This window comes from Artemia sp. Qi Xiang Cuo, chromosome 3, assembly GCF_049724085.1.
Source record: "Artemia sp. Qi Xiang Cuo chromosome 3, ASM4972408v1, whole genome shotgun sequence".
Taxonomy (NCBI): domain Eukaryota; kingdom Metazoa; phylum Arthropoda; class Branchiopoda; order Anostraca; family Artemiidae; genus Artemia; species Artemia sp. Qi Xiang Cuo.
This window is the reverse complement of record NC_142796.1, coordinates 56,673,059-56,694,857: the sequence shown is the minus strand read 5'-3', so window position 1 is coordinate 56,694,857 and position 21,799 is coordinate 56,673,059. Positions and strand designations below refer to the sequence as shown.

The window sequence follows — 21,799 nt, the reverse complement described above, 5'->3', positions numbered from 1 at the left end:
TGATTCGATTTGGAAATCAAAGATCGTTCACGTCCACTAGCTTCGCTTCACAATCCAACAGGATTTTATTGCTCTGGAGGACGGTGTTTTGAAAATTTTTGAAGCGTAAAATGGCCCTATCCCCCGAAACCGTTTCCACTGACTGGTAGCCATGCCGTCTACAATGTTTCATATGATTTTGCAACTTTCATTCGGTCCAAAATCGAGACAGGCATGTCAGACAGTAGAAACGTTGGGGCCGCCCCTTTTTACCCTCCCCCAGAACTCTACTAATGTCTGCAATTGGGTTGAAATGGCCATTTGTATTGGGTTCATCAGGTAGTGTGTACAACAGCCATACCCAGTGTTTCACCAATTCAATCGACGGGCCTCTTACTGGGAAGACCACCCCCTTCTATTTAGAACGAACCCAATCTTCAAATTCAGTTTCATACTGAACCACAGTAACGCCGATATTTAAATGGGTATTGGCCCTTTCAAAAATATGAATAGATCTGAGAGTTACTGGGTATATTTTCTTTAAACAATAAAAATCTACAATCTGAAAATCGGGTCCCTCCATCCCATGTACAGCCGAGTGATCTAACCTCGTCTTGGGTGCGTCATGTGCTAGAGGCTCAAATACTGAAATGAGGAAAGCTTACTTGAAAAATTTTTGATCTGTTTCAAAACAGATCCGCTGGACACCTCGACAACCTACTAAATCGGGATTATATTTTAAAACTATTGCCCTCTCAGACGCTCCACCCCCTCTTAAAATAAAATTTTGTTTAAATTCACAGGTACTAACGCTTAAATTTTCAACAAATAAAACTACAGACCCACTCCAGGTTTCATTATAATTCTCGAGATGCGTAATAATATGGCCTATCCACTCTGAAAAAACACCCTCAAAATTCTCTAAATTGGGTTAAGATTACTCACATTTCGGTACGTACATAGTTATGATACACATCATTTTTCCCCTAATTTAAACAAAACACCTTTAAACAATTGAAATCTTAACTGAATCCCTACCCCCTCCCCACAACTGTAGTTGGTTCTCTAGCAGTGCACGAATTCTATCTACATATTCATGAACAATTTCTACAGGGTCAAACACAAAATTACCACCCAAAAGTTAATTAAAAGGGTCTCCAAAAGTTACAGTGTAGACAACTATTGTATTTAAAATTGTGTTTGAGAGTGGAAACTCAGGGAATGGTGTAAATTGGATATCACCCCCCTCCTCCTCCTCCCCCTCTTGTAAATTATCACCCTCCCCTCCACCACATTATTCATCAATAGGATATTTTGAATACATTCCATCCTCCCCTTCAGGCATATTATCACTATCCCTATCCCCAAATTTTTTAATAAAAAAGTCATGGGAAGCCACTTCAGTTTTTTGAAGTGGAAGTATGTAATCAGTGGTGGTAGGGTTCCCTGTTCATTCATTTGTAAAATCCTCTAAAGCTGTAAGTTGTTTGGACTTAGCAAAGGTAAGTCCCCCTGCTCAACTGCGCTATAACCAACATTAAAAAAATCCGCTAAAAGATCATCAATGTTATTTGGAATATCATTAATGATACCGTCCCATGCTTCATTGTTGAACTCCACATGCACGTCTTCTCCTTCTCCAACTGACGAGCAGGGGGAGATGGTGAATATGGAACCAGAACAACCTATAAAAGAAAAATAGCTTATTTTCAAAGTGTCTAAATCACCCCTATTTTTAAAAATTGGATTATTATTTAAAAACGCGCTTAATAGTATTTAGTTCCCTACTCTATTATATTCTGAAAGTTCCAACTTAATACAATCTAAAAGATGACGTAGAACGTTTTAATTTTGTTCAAACAACTCCTCAAAAAATAATTAATATTAATACTCTATATCTGCTTTGGAAAAAAAACCGCGGTCTTTAAATGATACCCTATCCCTTTCTGGCCATACAGTTTATAACGCAAAGATTTTGCTACGAGGAAATTATGATCGGAATATAGTGCCTTTTTTGGCTTCACTATGAGAATTCAACAGACTGAATGTATACAATAATTGAACTGATTTAAAAGGGGGAACAATTTCTTTTAATATCTCTGCCACGCATTTACTGTGATGAAATGAATCGATTCTTGGAAGACCCCTTAACGCCATAAGAATCTAGCGAAAAATTGAATTTTGAGATAAAAAGACTCTCTAACAGTAAACTAGAAATTAACGAAAAATATTATTATGAGGTTGAAAAGATAGCGAAGATGTCTACAGTAGGCAGAGAAAATAAGGTGATAGAAAAAAAGCAGTTACTTTGACAAGCAAAAAAAAATATATTTAGATATCTCTGAGGGGGGGGGAGCAGATAAATTTAAAACAAGGGGTGTGGAGGGTGATTATAGAGAAAATAACATTTTAATATCTCTGACACACTTTTACAGCGATGAAAAATGGGGTTGCTTAGATATTTCTATAACCAGGTAGAAAATGCTTACATTTTATATTTCGGCTGCAGTTGAGTTTCAGATGGACCAGGTAAAGCATGATGGTGGGCAGACGGGCCGGTGAAGTTATGTCCTTGTGCAGTTTGGGCTGCGACTTATGTAGTAGAGCCAGTGACGGTACGGACTTGGGCTGTCGAGCCAGTGTTCTCACGGGCTTGCACAGATGAGACAACAGGGTTCTCCATCCTTATGGCCCATTGTCTTTTTGGTTTTTGCCCAGACTGTATAGGGGCTGCCTCACCCTCTCTTGCTCTCTTCGATGGAGGGGGCACACATTCTTCATAATTGGCCTTAAAAAGAAGAAAAAATTAGTATAAAATAATTTTTCCCTTTTTTAAAGAAGAAAAATTAGTACCCCAACCCCCTAACCATAATTTTGTCTAGAAAGCATTTATCGCAAAGAAGTCCCTTCCCCCCCTTTTCAGCAAAGAAAAAAGTAAAAATTTGTGAGAAATATGCTTGGTTCAGAAATCAAATGCTATTCAATTTATACATAATAAAGTAATGAACATTTTTCTTAAAAATCCCAGCCCCTTACTTTTCACGCAAGGAAACACTTTGTTTTCACTTTACAATGAAGGTGTTAGAATTGAGGCATTGCAACCCTAACCCCCCTCCCCTATAAACACTGAGTACTCAAAATGGAAAATGAATATTACATGAAACTGATATCCATCCCTTTCTTAACAATACCCCCCTCCTCTTTTTACAGAAGAAAGCCCCTCTCCCTTTTCAGTAAAGCAAAAGTAAAATTTGCGATGAAGAAGCTATGATGTTAATTCGATCAAAAAGTATCCTTTTTCCCAGTGAAACCTTTTGACTAAGCCGCTAACATAAGGATTAAGAAACCGGATGTACTATAAAAGGGTGACAGTAATTATCAGCTATTTAAAACTTCACGGAAATTCTTAACTCAAACCATAGTGGCTTAATAGCTAAGGGATTAACAGAAAGTTGGCTGTCGAAAGGAGAGTTCAGAAACATAGTTATTTCTATTGGAAGAAAAAGTCATAAACAGAGAGGGGGAGGGGGAGAGGGGAGGTTTACATGGTAAAAAAGAACATATTTTGAGCTTTCTAGCGAGTATAAACAATATATAGTGGAGTTTGTATTGTGTGGGGGGGGGGGGTTACCTGAATTTGAATTTACTGGACGGTGAACATGTAAAATGATTTTATTTGAAAATAAACTATGAAAATTTACTAAACAGAACTCTCATTGTTAATCATTGTAGATGAAGCTTCAAGGTCGACAATATTCAATGTTTTATCCATTGTGTCACAGAACTTTCTGAATGTTCAATCACAACGCATGTCCGTTATATACGAAATCTCATGGGCGATTTGTGATGTATTGGTAAACCATATGTAACCGTCTCTCTGATTGGTTTAGAAGGAGATGTAACCGACTCTCTGATTGGCTTAGAAAGAGACATGTGATTCTGTTTCCCGTTATCAGATTAATACATTCTCCCCGCCGATTATGTACATCAGTTTCTCGGAAATTCACTTGTCCTAGTTGAGTCCTGAATCAATACATTCCCCACTGATTATGTAAATCAATTTCTCGGAAATTCACTTCCCCCCTCGAGTCCTAGATCAATACATTCCCCATCGATTATGTAAATCAATTTCTCAGAAATTCACTTGTCCTTGTCGATTACGCAATCAAGTTCTCGGAAATTCACTTCCCCCTCGAGTCCTAGATCAATACATCTCTTCCCCACCGTCAATGCGCATGTGTAATCTTCACCTCCAGTGCCATTACACAAAACAACAACAAATCAATTGACCTTGACCCCCATTAGACTCGATCGATAATCCTTGAATAAATTATGTCCCGTCGGCGTTAGACTAAATTGTAGATGGCAGCATATGTGTGCGCCTCGGAGTTATAGATAGCTTTCTACTTACGTTTGGCATCACTGAATGCGATGTATGCAAGACGTCAAACAATAGTCTCAAATCTTGGGTTCTGTAAATTCTGCTGGTGAAACCTGGCTTTAAATTTATCAATGGTCTTCAAATTATAAAATCTAGATATATTGAAAAGGTCTTAGAGTCTGGGAAAATTTTCTGAAAACAAATTAAGCCAGCATACCAGTCCTGATATTAAATAGTTTGCTTTTCAAAGCGAGCATCAAGAAAAAGCCGATAGAAAAGTAGAGATTTTTAAGCGCTAGGGTTGACGCAAAAATGAGAGCAATAGTATCCATAATATCTAACGTAATCGAAATCAGATTTTGTAATGAATGGACCCTAATTTTTTCCCCCGATTTCATGGAAAATAACAAAAGTTTTGTTTATTATAAATAATGACTTTTTACTAGATTTCGAAAAATTTACTAAATCCTCTAAATTTACTAGATTTTTTGTTTTACTAGATCTAGACTAGAACAATCCTACTGGCCGTTGCAACCCTGGTGGTCAGAAAAAATAGTTTACTCTTCATATGCTACTAGCTGCGACCGGAATTCAGAGTTACCATCCATCAAGTCTCTAACAGCTATCCAAAAATTGTTTATGTTTGTATTGATCGACTTTTCTGAAGAATTAGAAAAGATTCGGTGAGTATACACACTGAAAATAAAAGCAAAATTTCCTTCCAAAATTATCGTGTTTGGAAAATTATCTCTTTAAGTAATATCTTGAAAAACTTGAATTGACTCAAATCTTTATTTATAAAATGTTTTCATTATCTTCATATTATCAAATCAGGGTTTATAATAAATTTAGCATTTATGGCATGCATACACTTGAAACATAAATGCCGAGACAAGAGGCTTGAGCATCAATAAGGATCTCATATGAGTAAAAAAATTTTGAAACTTATGAAAAAATAAGACAAACTAAATACCTTTCAAGCAAGACCGTATGAAGGAGGGAGCTAAGGGGTTTTGACCCCCCCATCCTGTCAAATTTTCTTGGGTTCGTAAAAACGTAACAAAAATGTTGAAAGTAGTAAGTAGTAAACTAATGAAAGAAGTAAGGATAGGTAAACAGAGTTTTTCGGAATTAGCTCGAATATCAATTCCTAAAAATCACTGAAAGTTTCATTAGCCTAGCTAGGTTAATGAGGATTTGCTGGACTTCCAAGACTTTCTGAGAGGGATGTTCTACTGACCAAAAAGTAATAATATGTTAATACTACTGCTGCTACTAGTACTACCGCTATTACTGTTTATACAATCAATGGCAGCACAATAGTGCTGTCTAAATAAAGAACGATATTGGCACAATGTATTATTATTTTTTTCTATCTCTCTTGGTTTTAGACCAGGGCACTTCGTATTGAAGAAGTTGTCGTAGAAACTTCGGAAAGGACTCATTTGATTGGAAATTGTAGTGGTTTGTGCCCTTTTTAATAGTCGGAAGTGATTGGAAGGCAACTAACACCCCTTCCACGCCCACCATTTCCCCAAACACATCCAATAAAAATTTTGAGGTAGCCATTTTATTCAGCGTAGTTGATTTCAAGAAAGAAATTGTATTTCTGAGGATGAAACTCTCCCACAGCTCTCAGGGGAAGGGTTGTAACTTATGCCCTGGGGGTATATAAGGTTTTTATAGAAAGTCGTTGCCGTAGAAACTTCAAAAAAGGCTCATTCGATTGGAATTCAAAGGACTAGTGCCCTTTTTAATAGTCGAATGTGATTGGAGGGCAACTAACCCCCCTCTCACGGCCACCTTTTCCCCAAACACATCCAATAAAAATTTTGAGATATCCATGTTGTTCAACTTAGGTTTAAGCTCGGAAATTAGGTCTTTGAGGAGGACAACCCCCCCCCCCCCCACAGCCCTCAGGACAAGAGTTGTAAGTTATGCCCTGGGGTTTTTATAGAAAACCGCATAGGTTTTTTTTTAACGCGTTGTCGTAGAAACTTCAAAAAAGGCTCATTCGATTGGAAATTGAAATGGCTAGTGCCGTTTTTAATAGTCAAAAGTGATTGGAAGGTAACTAACACCCTTTCCACGCCCACCTTTTCCCCAAACACATCCAATCAAAATTTTGAGATAGCCATTTTGTTCAGCGTAGTTTATTTCAAGATTGAAATTGTGTTTTTGAATAGGACACTCCCCCACAGCCCTCAGGGGAAAGATTGTAAGTTATGCCCTGGGGGCATATCAGGTTTTTACAGAAAGCGTTGTCGTAGAAACTTCAAAAAAGGCTCATACGACTGGAAATTGAAAGGACTAGTACCCTTTTAAATCGTCGAAAGCGATTGGAGGGCAACTAACACCCCTCTCACGCCTACCTTTTCCCGAAACACATCCAATCAAAATTGTGAGATAGCCATTTTGTTCAACATAGTTTTAAGTTCTTGAAATTAGTTCTTTGAGGATGACAACCCCCCCCCCCACAGCCCTCAGGACAAGGGTTTTACGTTATGCCCTAGGGTTCTTAGAGAAAACCCCATAAGGTTTTATAGAACGCGTTGTCGTAGAAATTTCAAAAAGGGCTCATTCGATAGGAAATTGAAATCGCTAGTGTCCTTTTTAATAGTTGAAAGTGATTGGAAGGCAACTAACATCCCTTTTACGCCCACCATTTCCCCATACACATCCAGTCAAAATTTTGAGATAGCCATTTTGTTCAGCGTAGTTGAAATCTTTGTCGTAGAAACTTCAAAAAAGGCTCATTCGATTGGAATTCAAAGGGCTAGTGCCCTTTTTAATAGTCGAAATTGATTGGAGGGCATCTAACCCCCCTCTCACGCCCACCTTTCCCCAAACACATCAAATCGAAATTTTGAAATATACGTTTTGTTCAGCGTAGTTGGTTTCAAGATTGAAATTGTGTTTTTGAATAGGACACTCCCCCACAGCCCTCAGGGGAAAGGTTGTAAGTTATGCCCTGGGGGCATATAAGGTTTTTATAGAAAGCATTGTCGTAAAGACTTCAAAAAAGCCTCATTCGATTGGAAATTCAAAGGGCTAGTCCCCTTTTTAATAGTCAAAAGTGATTGGAGGGCAACTAACACCCCTCTCAGGCCTACCTTTTCCCCAAACACATCCAATCAAAATTTTGAGATATCCATTTTGTTAAACGTAGTTTTAAGTTCTTGAAATTAGATCTTTGAGGATGACATCCCCCCCCCCACACAGCCCTCAGGGCAAGGGTTGTAAGTTATGCCCTAGGGTTTTTATAGAAAACCCCATAAGGTTTTATAGAACGCGTTGTCGTAGAAATTTCAAAAAGGGCTCATTCGATAGGAAATTGAAATCGCTAGTGTCCTTTTTAATAGTTGAAAGTGATTGGAAGGCAACTAACATCCCTTTTACGCCCACCATTTCCCCATACACATCCAGTCAAAATTTTGAGATAGCCATTTTATTCAGCGTAGTTGAAATCTTTGTCGTAGAAACTTTAAAAAGGGCTCATTCGATTGGAAATTCAAAGGGCTAGTGTCATTTTTAATAGTCGAAAGTTATTTGACGGTAAGTAACCCCCCTATCACGCCCACTTTTTCCTCAAACACATCCAATTAAAATTTTTAGATAGCCATTTTATTCAACGTAGTTGAAAGTTTTGGAAATTTGATCTTTAAGGATGACAACCCCTCCCCCCCCCCCCCACAGCCCTCAGTACAAGGGTTGTAAGTTATGCCCCTTCCAATTCCATACAGAAAGCTTGTGGTTTGACATCCACTCAAGCTGTAGACAAGCGGCAAGGCGTTGCAAAATGTTGCTCCTATTTTTTGTGCTGCCGTATGAATAGGTATGCAGTAGGACGGAAACTTAACCCAGAGCTGCTTGAGGCCGAGACTAGCAAGAAACTGGAAGTAGTATGCAGCTAGTAAGACGATATCAGTATCATGTATTACCACAAGTGTGCTCTCTCGTCTTGTAGCAACTGTTGTGGGGTATAACACCCGAGTGTCTGCTTCCTCATAGCCAGACGAGAGATCGTCATCAACGGAGCTTCCATGGGGTGAAACGGCAACACCTCTATGTCGACTCTCGAAACCTCCAGTGAGATGAACCATCAGACGCGTCAAAATTTTGCACTTCCAGACCTCGAAACGAACTTTCAAGAGTCGACCTTTTGCTGAGCAACCACCGAGAATCCCGTCCCAGAGTGTTGCAACTTGGCTGGAGGAAGTGAACGGGCTGGAAATATTTCCTTTTGGACTCCTCTTTTTTCGACAGCCAGATACTTCTTTGAGGTTGAACAAGTAGTCATCACGGGTTCTATCGTCACCAAGACTGTCATGCCTGTCACTAACCAAATGGAAAGACTGACAACCTTTGGGTATGTTCCTAAGAATCCCATCGTAAACTCTTATTCCAAAATCTGATAGCGTCTCATTTTGTTCTGGTCGATAACATCTTATGACACTCATGACATCAACTATATAATCATATCGAGGAGAGTCTTCATAAAGCGTATGTGGAATCATTTTTGGCCATGACTGCAAGCCAGACTGTTGCAGAATGTAGTTCAAGGCTACCAGTACATAGCTTAGGCTCCCTACGACTTGATGATAATGCTGCAAGTGAGGCCAGATATGGTTGTAGCTCGTACTTCAGCAGCTCCCAGAGGGACGAAGTTTGTGTTGGATTTGCAAGACGCAGAGCTCGTTTAAGTAGCTCAGTTTCACCAAAATCTTTTTTTTTGTGGCTGTTTCTTTTTTCCTTTTTTGGCAACAGAGGCGAAAGTTTGCACTATGCCAAGTTTTACTTTCGTGGATGTCCCTTCGGGATACGAGATCATGGCTCCGAAGCCAATGTCTCGGAAGTTCAGTAGACTATTTTCTATGGCTTTTGGAGCTGTATCCCCTGTCATAAGGTTGTGCAGCTCTGTTCTCCTCGTCTTGAATGGGTTTCTGAACAACCCTACAAACGCCATAACCCGATTTCTGCCTTCTATTGTCAGATTCGAAAACGAAGTGGTATCTTCATGATGCTTCATTGCCTCGTCATTCATATTCAGGTTTGCTCTCAGCATTCTGGTGACTGCTGCGAGAAAGGGGAGAAAACCCAGGTATCGATCCCTGGCATTTTCATTCGTTGTCGCACCAACGATACCAGAAACTACTCGATGACCTTTGATGTCCAGATTCACGGACGACTCTAAAGCCAGATCGCATGCAATGCTGCAAAACGGCTCGGTTGTTGTCCTAACAACAAAATTGCCACTTACAAACTCTCTGTGATCTTCTGGTGCTTTTTCAGACATACATAGCATTTTTTCTAGCTAGTTAAGCGCAGCTGTAGCGCTTTTGTGGTTTCCAAATGTGAAGAAAATCGAAATCATCTCGTTTGTGGCGTTTAAGTGTGATCCCCAGTCCGCAGCTCTTTCAGCATAAAGATAATCATTTCCGGTACGGACAAGATCTAAATAGTTGATCCAGAGGCTATGATTCCTTACGGTAGATCTGGACTCGTTGTACTTCGAGAAAAGTGGAGCAATGCTGTCCAACGCATCTCCTATCTGTTTACATGCTTCAGAACTAGTTGTACAAACATGGTGTACCTTACGCAAGACAACTGACACCCCCTAAAATAGTTGTTGCCAGAATCCTTGCCTTTTGCTAGATCAGATAAATATCCTAAATCCGTTCCTTTTATGTCGTAGTTTTCCGTACTTTATGCAATAGTCAGTGATCCAAGGCTCGCTTTCGTTCAAAAAAAGGGACGAAGTAACTCACATCAGCCGCAGTTGGTTTGAGTACGGATTCTGGGGTAATCTGAGGTGCTTAAAACGAATACCCCCTCTCATTTTTGCGATTTTGCGATAACCCTAGCGCTAAAAAATCTCTACTTTTCTCTTGGCTTCTTCTTGATACTCGCTTTGAAAGGCAAACTATTTAAAATCAGCACTGGTATGCCGGCTTAATTTGTTTTCTGAATATTTTCCCAGACTCTCAGACTTTTTCAATTTATCTGAATTTTATAACCTGAAGACCATTGATAAATTCAAAGCCGGGTTTCACCAGCAGGATTTCCAGGATCCAAGATTCCAGACTATTGTTTGACGTCTTGCATACATCGCATCCAGTGATGCCAAACGTTGTACAATTGTGCCATTTTGGTACATTTTATCTCTACTGGTACAATTTGGTACAATCTCACGAAATATGCTACATTTTACAAAATTATGGTACAATTCAGTATTTTTGTACCTATGTTTGTATTCTTTCATCTACAAATATTTTATTTCACCCTGGTCTGTTCAGCATAGTCAAGATAAAGAGACAGAAAAGCAGTCACCTACTTTTCTTGTTTCGTAAACAGACACTACACTTCCGGCGTCCATAGGTCGACAAAAACATCTTTCAGTGTGTCTAGTCTTGCCAATTGAAAATGAAAGACTAAAAATGAAGCTATAATGACCCTTGGATTCGTGATGGTTGGGATGAGAATCTAGTGGAATAAAAACAAGAGCCAACCATCCAGGGTGAATCTCCTCAGTTTGAAATTTTTTATTAAGGAAAAAGGAGCCTGCTAAGAGAAATTCAAAGTAAGTAGAAATTTAAAATAAGGCGATCTAGCTCAACTACTGAATACATTAACCGTTCCTAAACAGTCAGTGATCCAAGGCTCGCTATCGTTCAAAAACAGGAACGGGGTGGCTCACATCAGCCACAGTTGGTTTGAGGGTGGATTCTAGGGTAATCGTGGGCGCTGATAACGAATATTGGAGTGCACAAGTTCGCACGCGTGTAGAACATGGTCATTTTAGCCTATAAAGTCAAATTTTGCATATAACGACGTCCTACCGCTGTTGATTTTTTTACACGGTAAAAAACAGAAAACTTTAAAAACTTGACATATTCTGAATTCTAAGAACAAGTACTTTCCCTTGCTATTTTTAGTTTTTCCCCACAATCGTTATTTTTTAGTTAACCCCTATTTAATTATGTAAACAAGGTTTTTTAATATACTTTTCTTAGATTTTTTGGTTTTTCCGAAATTTTTGCCTGCATAAGTATATTTTTCTTATGCTTTATTTGAATTCTGCTTGTCATTACGAGTCAAACCATGCGCCTATTTTCCAAAAGATCTTAATTCTTGAGCAGCTATTTATTTTTTCTAAATAACGTTATAGATTTCAGAAATTAGCCTACAATTAGCAATTTTTTTTTTGTTTTTTTTTAGCTGTTATAAAAAAAAGGAAAACGAATCAAACTGCACATTATTCGAACACGTTGTTAATAAAAACAACGTTGTTAATACACGTTGTCTTTTACACGTTGTTAATAAAAACAAAGTTGAATCTGCGGGACTTGAATCTGCAAGAATATATAAGCATTTGAAGTAGAAAATTCCCCCCCCCCGGGGGGTAATTTTTTTTAATTTAAATTTTTTTAAATAAAAACTTATATGCCCCCAGGGCATAACTTATCACCCTTGCCCTGAAGACTGTGGGGGGAGTGTTCTAATCAAAGGTTTAATTTCCTGAACTTTAAATTGTTCAAAATTTTGATTGGATGTATTTGGGGAAATGGTGGGCGTGGAAGGGGTGTTAGTTGCCTTCCAATCACTTTCGAATATTAAAAAGAGCACTAGCCATTTCAATTTCCAATTGAATGAGCCCTTTTTGAAGTTTCTACGACAATGCCTTCTATAAACACTTTATATTATTTAGGGCTTTGGGGGAGTGCCCTCCTCAAAAACATAATTTCTATCTGGAAATAAACTACGCTGAACAAATGGCTATCAAAAAATTTTGATTGGATGTGTTTAGGAAAAAGAAGGACGTGAGAGGGGGGTTAGTTGCCCTCAAATCACTTTCGACTATTAAAAAGGGCACTAGACCTTTGAATATCCAATCTAATGAGCCCTTTTTCAAGTTTCTACGACAAAGATTTCAATAAAAACTTATATTACCAAAGGGCATAACTTATAACCCTTGCCCTGAAGACTGTGGGGGGAGTGTCCTGCTCAAAGGTATAATTTCTTGAACTTTAAACTGCGTGGAACAAAATGGCAATCTCAAAATTTTGATTGGATGTGTTTGGGGAAATGCTGGGCGTGGAAGGGATGTTCACTTTCACAATCACAATCACTTTCGACTATTAAAAAGGGCACTAGCCGTTTCAATTTCCAATCGAATGAGCCCAATTATGAAGTTTCTGCGACAACACTTTCTATAAAAACCTTATATGCTCCCAGAGCATAACTTACAACCCTTGCCCTGAGGGCTGGTGGGGTTCTCATCCTCAAAGACCTAATTTCCAGAACTTTAAACTACGTTGAACGAAACGGCTATCTTAAAATTTTGATTGGATGTGTTTGGGAAAAGGTGGGCGTGAGAGGGGGGTTAATTGCCCTCCAATTACTTTTGACTATTAAAAAGGGCACTACCCCTTTGGATTTCCAATCGAATGAGCCTTTTTGAAGGTCCTACGATAACAGTTTCTATAAAAACCCTATATGACCCCCGGGCATATCTTACAATCCTTGTCCTGAGGGCTGTGGAGGAGTGTCCTCCTCAAAAACATAATTTCTATCTGGAAATCAGCTACACCGAACGAAATGGCTATCTCAAAATTTTGATTGGATGTGTTTCGGGAAATGGTGGGCGTGAAAGGGGTTTTAGTTGCCTTCCAATCACTTCCGACTATTAAAAAGGGCACAAGCCACTCCAATTTCCAATTGAATGAGCCCTTTTCGAAGTTTTTACGACAACTTCTTCGATAAGAAGTGTCCAGGTCTAAAGAAAAAATAATAGATAATACATTGTGCCAACATCGTTCTTATATGCCCCCTGGCATAACTTAAATCTCTTGCCCTTAGGGCTGTGGGGGAGTGACCTCCTAAAAACATATTTTTTATCTGGAAATCAACTACGCTGAACAAAATGGCTATCTCAAAATGTTTATTCGATTTGTTTTGGGAAATGGTGGGCGTGGAAGGAGTGTTAGTTGCCTTCCAGTCACTTTCGACTATTAAAAAGGGAACAAGCCACTCCAATTTCCAATCGAATGAGCCCTTTTCTAACTTTCCACGACAGCTCCTTCGATACGAAGTGCCCTGGCATGGAAAAAGAAAAAAACAAAAAAATAATAATACATTGTGCCAACATCGTTCTTAACTTAATCAGCGCTCTTGCGATGCCTATGATTAGTATTCAAATGAAAGCAAAGAGGAAAAGAAAGGCATACTGCTGCACTAGTGTCATAATGCATATCATGTCTATGTGCCATAACTGCAAACTATGTAAAAATAATGTGATAAAAGACAGTGAAATCAAAAACAAAATAAAAATGGCATTGGCAGAAAGCATAACAACGGGGCTTTAAAGATAAACTATTGAAAAACAAAGCACCTACAAACATAACTATTACCATCGATGGTATACCAACAGATACAGCTAATGAGTCCAATAATACCAGTGATGAAATGTTTGATGGTTGTAATTGAATCCATGTTAAAACTCATGTATGACTAAGTAAAATGGAATAAGTAACATTTCAAGAGAAAACATAATAAAGTATTTTATTGAATAAACTCAAAGTATTTTCTTATGATGATATTCTACATACCATTATTTTAATAAAAATATTTTATGCATTACTTTACTATACAACCCTTGCCCTGAGGGCTGAGGGGGGGCATCCTCAAAGACTTAATTTCCAGAACTTTCAACTACGTTAAAAAAATAGCTATCTCAAAATTCTGATTGTATGTGTTTGGGGAACTGGTGGGCTTGAGAGGGGGTTAGTTGCCCTCCAATTACTTTCGACTATTAAAAAGGGCACAAGCCACTTAAATTTTCAATCGAATTAGCCCTTTTTGAAGTTTTTACGACAACACTTTCTATAAAAACCTTATATGCCCCCAAGGCATAACTTAAAACCTTTGCCCTGAGGGCTTTGGGGGGATGTTGTCATCCTAGCCATTTTGTTTAACGTAGTTGAAAGTTTTGGAAATACTTTCAACTACGTTAAACGAAATGGCTATTTAAAATTTTTGATTGGATGTGATTGGGGAAACACTAGGCGTGAGAGGGGGGTTAATTGCCCTCCAATCACTTCTGACTATTAAAAAGGGCAATAGCCCTTTTAATTTACAATCAAATGAGCCCCTTTTCAAGTTTTTACGACAAAGCTTTCAATAAAAAGCTTACATGCCCCCAGTGTATAACTTATAACCCTTGCCCTGAGGACTCTGAGGGTTCCATCATCCTCAAAGACCTAATTTTCCAAACTTTCAATTATGTTGAACAAAATGGCCATCTCAAAATTTTAATTGGATGGGTTTATATAAATGGTGGGCGTGAGAGGGGGGGTTAGTTGACCTCCAATCACTTTTGACTATTAAAAAGGGTACTAGTCATTTCAATTTCCAATCAAAGGAGCCCTATTTGAAGCTTCTACGACAATGCTTTCTATGAAAACCTTATATACCCCAGGGAATAACTTACTACCCTTGCCCTGAGGGCTGTGGGGGGGGGGGGGTCTTCATCCTCAAGAACCTAATTTCCAGAGCTTCTAACTACGTTGAACAAAATGGCTCTCTCAAAATTTTGATTGGATGTGTTTGGGGAAAAAGTGGGTGTGAGAGGGTTAGATGACCTCCAATCACTTTCGACTATTAAAAAAGGCACAATCCCTTTGAAATTCCAATTGAAGGAGTATTTTTTGAAGTTTTTACGACAAAGCTTTCTATTAAAAAAGCTTATATGCCCCCGGGAATAACTTACTACCCTTTCCCTGAGGGCTGTGGGGGGAGTATCTTCCTCAAAAACATAATTTCTATGTAGAAATCAACTACGTTGAACAAAATGGCTATCTCAAAATTTTGATTGGATGTGTTTGGGGCAACGGTGGGCGTGGAAGGAGTGTTAGTTGCTTCCAATCACTTTTGACTATTAAAAAAGGCACTAACCATTCCAATTTCCAATCGAATGACCCCTTTTCGAAGTTTCTGCGACAACTCTTTCGATATGAAGCGCCCTGGTCTATGGAAAAAAAAATAATACATTGTGCCAACATCGTTCTTTACTTAGGCAGCGCGATTGCGCTGCCTATGATAGGAATAAGAGGTTTGAAATCCAACAGCCATGGAACCACAAGAAACTCAACCCCTTTTGTGGAAGAAGTGTCTTGCCTTGCCTTAAGTTTACCCTCCACGTCAATGTTTATTTCAGTGACTTATTCATCAAAAACGACAGTTTGTAACCGACTCTTTTCGAGTAGTCTTGTTTAAATTGCAGTTGTTTGACTTTAGAAAGTGTAACATTGGTGTACTTATAGATCTTGGAGGTCTGCTGAAAATCCAGCACTTTTTTCATCTGAATAATGATATACGGGTGCTTTCTGCTAACTTTTTTGAGGTGTTTCAACCAAGTTCAGTGGTGAATGTACTTCGTCCAGTCCAGTAGTGAATGCTTCAGACTTTTATCAATACAAGTACGGACTGCATTGGCTTACTGCTCGAGTGACCAGGCTCACAGTGTTCCATTGCTGCTTTCAACAGTCTAGGGTACTTACGAAGTAGATCTTGCATAGCGAAGCTGATGATTGAAGTTCGTTTCTGTGGCACAAATGAATCTGACCAAGTGGTAATCTCAGAATGGTCAGTATTGGTAGATAGAATTCTTTCAACAATCAGGAGACCACCACTTGCTATTTCATTTGCTCCACGACCTGCAATTGTTTCAGGCCACACTGCGAAGTATACTTCTTCTATACTTTTCCCAGAAGCCCGTTGATATTACAATACACCCATCAAGTTATATGTAATTTTTCGTTTATAGAAAAATTATGAAGGGTTACGACAAGGAAGCGCAATAAATTTTCAAGGTCGAAGCATAGAACAGGTGCAGAACTATTAGCTCTATCTTTTTTTCTCTCCTTCCTAGTCTTAGTCTTGCTAATGCTATGTCCTTCTATACTCTTCTTTATTGGTTCTGGCAGCTCAATGCCATTTTCTTAGGCAGCACATTTCTCTTCGCATGTGTCACATAATACCTTCTTGGGCTTATGAAAGCCCAGATTGTAATTTTGGTTGAAAATATTTCTGTAAATTTTCGATGATACTAGAGTGCTTCTTACATCCTTTTTTAACCCAAATACTGAAAGTTCCACTATACATAAGAACCTCAGTTTACAAAATGCCAAGAAAGAAGGTCAATTACTAACCACAGACAGTCAAAACAGCTGAGTGCTTCAGCAAAAGCCAGCCTTTCCCATGACATTATCTTCCTATTATTAAAATTCACATTCTAATAATTCTGTCTTCTTCTTCTTCTCGGATGTCTGTGATAGAGGCTATACAGTTGCAACAAAATACCCCAGGTTGGTCCGCCGATTAGTTACAACAATTTTCACTTTCACATAAGTGACTAAGATGCATTTACGATAAAGTTGAATTTTTGATTTGCTCAGCCGGAGGCATTGTACAACAAAACAAACTACACCACTTGAAAGCTAGTCAAGGAGGCACACTTGTCCCTCTATAAAGAGGCGACCCACCACAATGTTAAGCAATTTCCGGTCCTAGCGGTCGCAGAGAGACAGCGGTAATCGCATTTTGTAGCCCAAGCTCAAACTAAGAAACGTGCAAAATTTCACCTCCCCCTCCGACTTTATCTTCATGGGTAAAAGTGGGCCGGAAGTGTCGACCCTCCGACCACAGCCCCCCTTTAACGTTATCCGATTGGGTTGAAATTTAGAGGTTAAACTTTCCTAGGGCCCGGGAGCTTATCCTCGAAATTTCAGCTCAATCCAATCACTCCTTCCCTGTTTTCCAAAAACCAAATATAGCCACTTAAAGTTCAAAATTTTTTTTTTCTTAGCCACGCCTACAGGCCACAGTTGGGAACTGATCCTGGTAACTGAGGACTCATTCGAAGTAGAATTCGACCTGTTAGGGCCTTTTGATATTTTCAGATCGAAAAAATTATCCCCCGAATTTACATTTACGAAAAACCTCGTTTTCCTATAAGAACCCGCTATAAGCGGGCTCTTATCGTTTTCCTATAAGAGCCCGCGAAAACGCGGGCTCGTTTTCCTATAAGAGCCCGCGAAGCCCGCAAGCTGTCAAATCAGCTAACAGTTAGTCAAGCAATAATAAGTAATAAACTGTACAAAAACGTGCAGAAATTATTTGAAAAAAACTACGTTTTCTAAAGAGTTAAAGAGGCTGAGTTACAAGGTCGAACCTTAAAATGTACAGGGATTAGGAGGCACAGTTGGGGGGCTGCCGCCCCCCAAACCCCCCACTTTCACAGCCTTTAAAAAAAAAGTGTTTTAAACTGAAAGTAAGGAGCGACATTAAATCTTAAAACGAACAGAAATTATTCCGTATATGAAAGGGGCTTTGCCCTCCTCAACGCCTCGCTCTTTACGCTAAAGTTTGACTTTCTCACAACTCTTTTTTTTAAACAATAAAAACTTTAGCGTAAAGAGCGAGGCGTTGAGGAGGGCACAGCCCCTTTCATATACGGAATAATTTCTGTTCGTTTTAAGATTTAATGTCGCTCCTTACTTTCAGTTTAAAACACTTTTTCTTTTCTTTTTTAAAGGCTGCGAAAGCGGGGGGTTTGGGGGCGGCAGCCCCCAACTGTGCCTCCTAATCCCTGTACATTTTAAGGTTCGACCTTGTAACTCAGCCTCTTTAACTCTTTGAAAACGTAGTTTTTTTTAAATAATAAAAAATTAAGTCGATGGGGTTTGTAACTTAATTTTGACTAAGGGTATCAGCTAAGACATTCTTGCTTTCACAAGGCGACTAAACAATTTAAATAGATGCTTTGACATTAATAATTGTTTCTATAAGCCTCCAGCAATATAAGCACAATAGAGCAGCAAGACGGTCGAAAAGCAAGTGTCAAGACAAATTGTGTTGCTTTCTTTACAGAAAGTTTCTCTCTAAACTTTAAAACAAACAGTAGCACGAGTCATCTTATTATCTTCCTCAAAGGGGAAGATTAGTTTAGTTCTACATAGTTTATTGGATAATTGATCATTAACATTCTGAAGACCTAAGTATGAATGATATGCAGTTAAAATTTAATGTAAAATATCTCGAACACCATTTAGGATGGCTCAAAATAATTTTTGTTCATCTATTTTTTTGGTTTGTGTGCGTTTTCTTTCTTCGATTGCGTTTTCTACAGCAACTTTCTTTCATTTATTTCATAAAATCGTTATTTATTTCATTTTGATTCCATTTATTTCATACCCAACATTGTTGAATTCTTCTGCTTCTCTTTTGAGCTGATCAACTGGTCAGTGTTGCAATCCTGTCTTCTTAATTGTCATAAGTTTAGCTGAAGCAACATTTGTTTGTCCGAATTACCTGATGTGATAACTATAATGTCTTCAATTTTGTATGTTTTTTATTATAAAACGATATAGCAATTCTTGTTTATTTTAAGTTTGACTTCTGCGCAGTTTAGGTTTTAGTATTATTTTATCTTTCCTTTGAAAATTGATTTTCTTTCAAAACGTATCCTAACATATTTTCTTAATTAATTACCGCGAAAAGTTGAATGAAAACACACATTTAGATATTTAATTACAGAGGAATTTCTTTCGTAGTCTATCTTATATCCAATTAATTGACCTTAAGAAGAAACAATGCGAGTAGTATTTTAAATAGAACAACCACCGTTATGAGCAGTGGCGCCGGTTCATATGAATATAAGTTCGTTTTCTAAGGATTCAGAAAAATAATTTTCTCAAAACTTATGGCAGGGTTTTTCTTATGTTTTTGAGCAAAAATTCATAAGAGGTATTTTCAAAATCCCCTCCTCCAATAGGTCCCCTAATTCTCTGACAAGTTGTTTTGTATGCCCGTGTTGAGATTTAAATAAGATAAAAAGCATTTTTCATTGAAAACTTGCCCTCAACAGCGTTACGTGATAAATTTCCTTGAACTATGGCCGCAATGTGTTACCGCCAAAGACCTAAGGAAACTTGACAAGATATTTGCCTGATCCAACAACTTTCAATTGAGTGCCTAAATGGGATTATCTGTGGAGCTTTTTGTTTATCTGCTTTTTGCCGTCACATTGTCAAGGTGGTTCTTTTAATTCTCTTTTCATATTTTGTTTGTTACTTACACTGGTTTTGGTTGCTCTTTACTCTTAAGTCTTAACGTTCTTTAACAATACATGTCATTAAAATTCAACGACTCTTGTGTTTGAGTAGTCTTTCTTAAATAATCGTGACAAAAATTCAAACTTTGGCGTAAAGAGTAAGGGTTTATGAAGTGGTAGTCGCCCTCATATACAGAATTATTTCTGGTGGTTTTAAGTTTAAAGTTGTTTCTTACTTCCAGTTTAAAAAAATAAAATTATTTAACATCTGACCTTTTTCAAATAATGCAAGTAAATATCTCCCCCCTCCCCCTGTAAAATTTCTTCTCAAAAATTCCTCCAGAATCTTTTCTCTTCCTATGACAATTCTATCTGGAAAATTCTCCGCGTAAAAATCTCCACCGCAGAAAATTACCCTCAAAAGATTTCTGTATATTTCTCAGTAAATACTATACGTGAACAACAAGCAAATTGCGTAACTTACAGCCCATTCCCTAGGTTGTGTGGGGGGCATTAGATCCCCAAAAGGCAAAGTTGTTGGACCTTTCAATTATACTGGATCAAATGGCCATTCCAATATTTTGATCGAATGTCATTGGGGGGGAAAGAGGCGTTGTATGGAGGGGGTTATTTGCCATCCAATCCTTTTGGTCGCTTAAAAAGGACACTAGACCTTTAATTTCCATTCTAAGGAGTCCTTTCCCAGTCTTCTAGGACTATTTGTTCGACACGATCTCCGATGGGCAAAACAAATAAACACGCATCCGTAATCTTTCTTCTGGCAAAATCTACAAAATTCCGCATTTTTATGGATAAGAGCTTGAAACATCTACAGTAGGTTCTCTTATATGCTGAATTTAATGATGGGATTCTCATTTAGATCCTTTGATGTTTTGGTGGCGTTTCTGTCCTTTTTTGGAAATCATGAAAATTTTCTCAGGCTCGTTGCTTTTGGTGGGTAACATTAAACTTAATGAATTGTACATATTTGGAATCAGCATAAAAAAAACAATCCTTTTGATGTATCTATTGTAGCACACGAACTGTTTGATATATAGAAGTCATAGAGAGACAGAGAGAGTACTTTCAGGAAACCTCGTGACTCAAAAACTTTTCGTTCTTTTTATTGGTTTGAAATTTTCACATAGATGGACGAAAACAACTTATTTTAAAAAGGTGGGGCTAATCAGTCTCACTAAGAATTTCATGTTTTGATAAGACAGCTAGGTTGGCTTATTAAAATACGTCACAGACGCCAACCAATAAAACTAATGTACCCTTTTTACTACAGAATTTTGTGAAAGTAGTCTCCCTTTTTTCTTTGAGGAAATATTTGACATGAATCAGTTTTTCGATTATAACTTTATTCAATATAATAAATGCGTACATATATTTATGTATATATTACTTCAAAGCTTAATCTCCATCAGTAATACTATAAAAAGCACTGTCATCAACTATAACAACGGGTGGTTTTAATGTTTGCATTTGTCTATATTTAACTCTACTTTTATCCAAGTGTGGAAATCTGGATCGAATTCTGTCAGCAAATTTTGTGTACAAGAAAACAACAACACACACGAGCAAGCAAATGAAAAAAGTAATTGTAAATAAAATCAATAAGATAGAAGAATGATCTGTCTCGGCAATCATCAGCAATGTGCTACCTTCAAGCGTTAGAATATCAATGTCTCCGTCGGTTAAATTGGTTGGGCAGCATGGAGTATGGAACAAGCAGTTGTAGGTTCCAGAGTGCGCAGGCGTTGTACCGAAAAGGCTTAGCTCTGTGACGAATGTAGAGTCTCGGATAAACATTTCGCTTGAGAAACTGAAAAGTTCAACATCACAGTATTTCCTATTATTGCTTGGCCCGAGAGAGCAGGGGTCTTCTAAAAGAAAATATTTTTTATAATGAAATAAGGAATGTTTTATAGAAATAAATTTCTATAATTTAATCAAATATTTTTCTATAAATTCATTATATCACCATAACGAATTCATCAGACAAAAATAGTCACGTTTTATTTAATTAACCCAGTGTAAGTTTCAAATTAATGCAGTCAGCAGGTAAGGCAGGTTGATGGTTACAAGGAGTAGATCCTGGGGGTCTGGGCCCACAACAAGGTTTTCTGGCACCCTCATTCCGTTTTTTGTCTTTTTACTCCTTTTTTAAAGGAACTTGTCTTTTTGGTCAATTATTGGCACCCTTGTGAAATGGAGCCCTTCCAAGACTGCTCTACATCTGCCTTTGATGGTTTCAGCCAGTGGCGTAATTTCGTCAAAATACAAGGAGGAAGGGGGAATTTGGAGCCAATTTTCCCAAATCA

At 38.1% G+C, this 21,799-nt stretch overlaps 1 protein-coding gene and 1 long non-coding RNA gene across 3 annotated transcripts in view; one reads left to right on the top strand and one right to left on the bottom strand.

Moving 5' to 3' along the window:
• The window catches only part of LOC148954316 (uncharacterized), a 178,439-nt gene that overhangs the window by 39,780 nt on the left and 116,860 nt on the right, over positions 1–21,799 (top strand). The gene's annotated exons all lie outside the window — the stretch shown is intronic.
• Positions 20,816–21,799, bottom strand: part of LOC148954317 (uncharacterized) — a 45,325-nt gene continuing 44,341 nt past the window's right edge. The window contains exon 2 of one of the 2 annotated variants that reach the window (XM_089086231.1): positions 20,816–21,361. In XM_089086231.1, coding sequence (XP_088942357.1) covers positions 20,889–21,361 — 473 coding nt within the window. In that variant the 3' untranslated portion in view covers positions 20,816–20,888. The remainder of the gene's footprint in view (positions 21,362–21,799) is intronic. The other variant, XM_089086232.1, reaches the window with a different exon arrangement.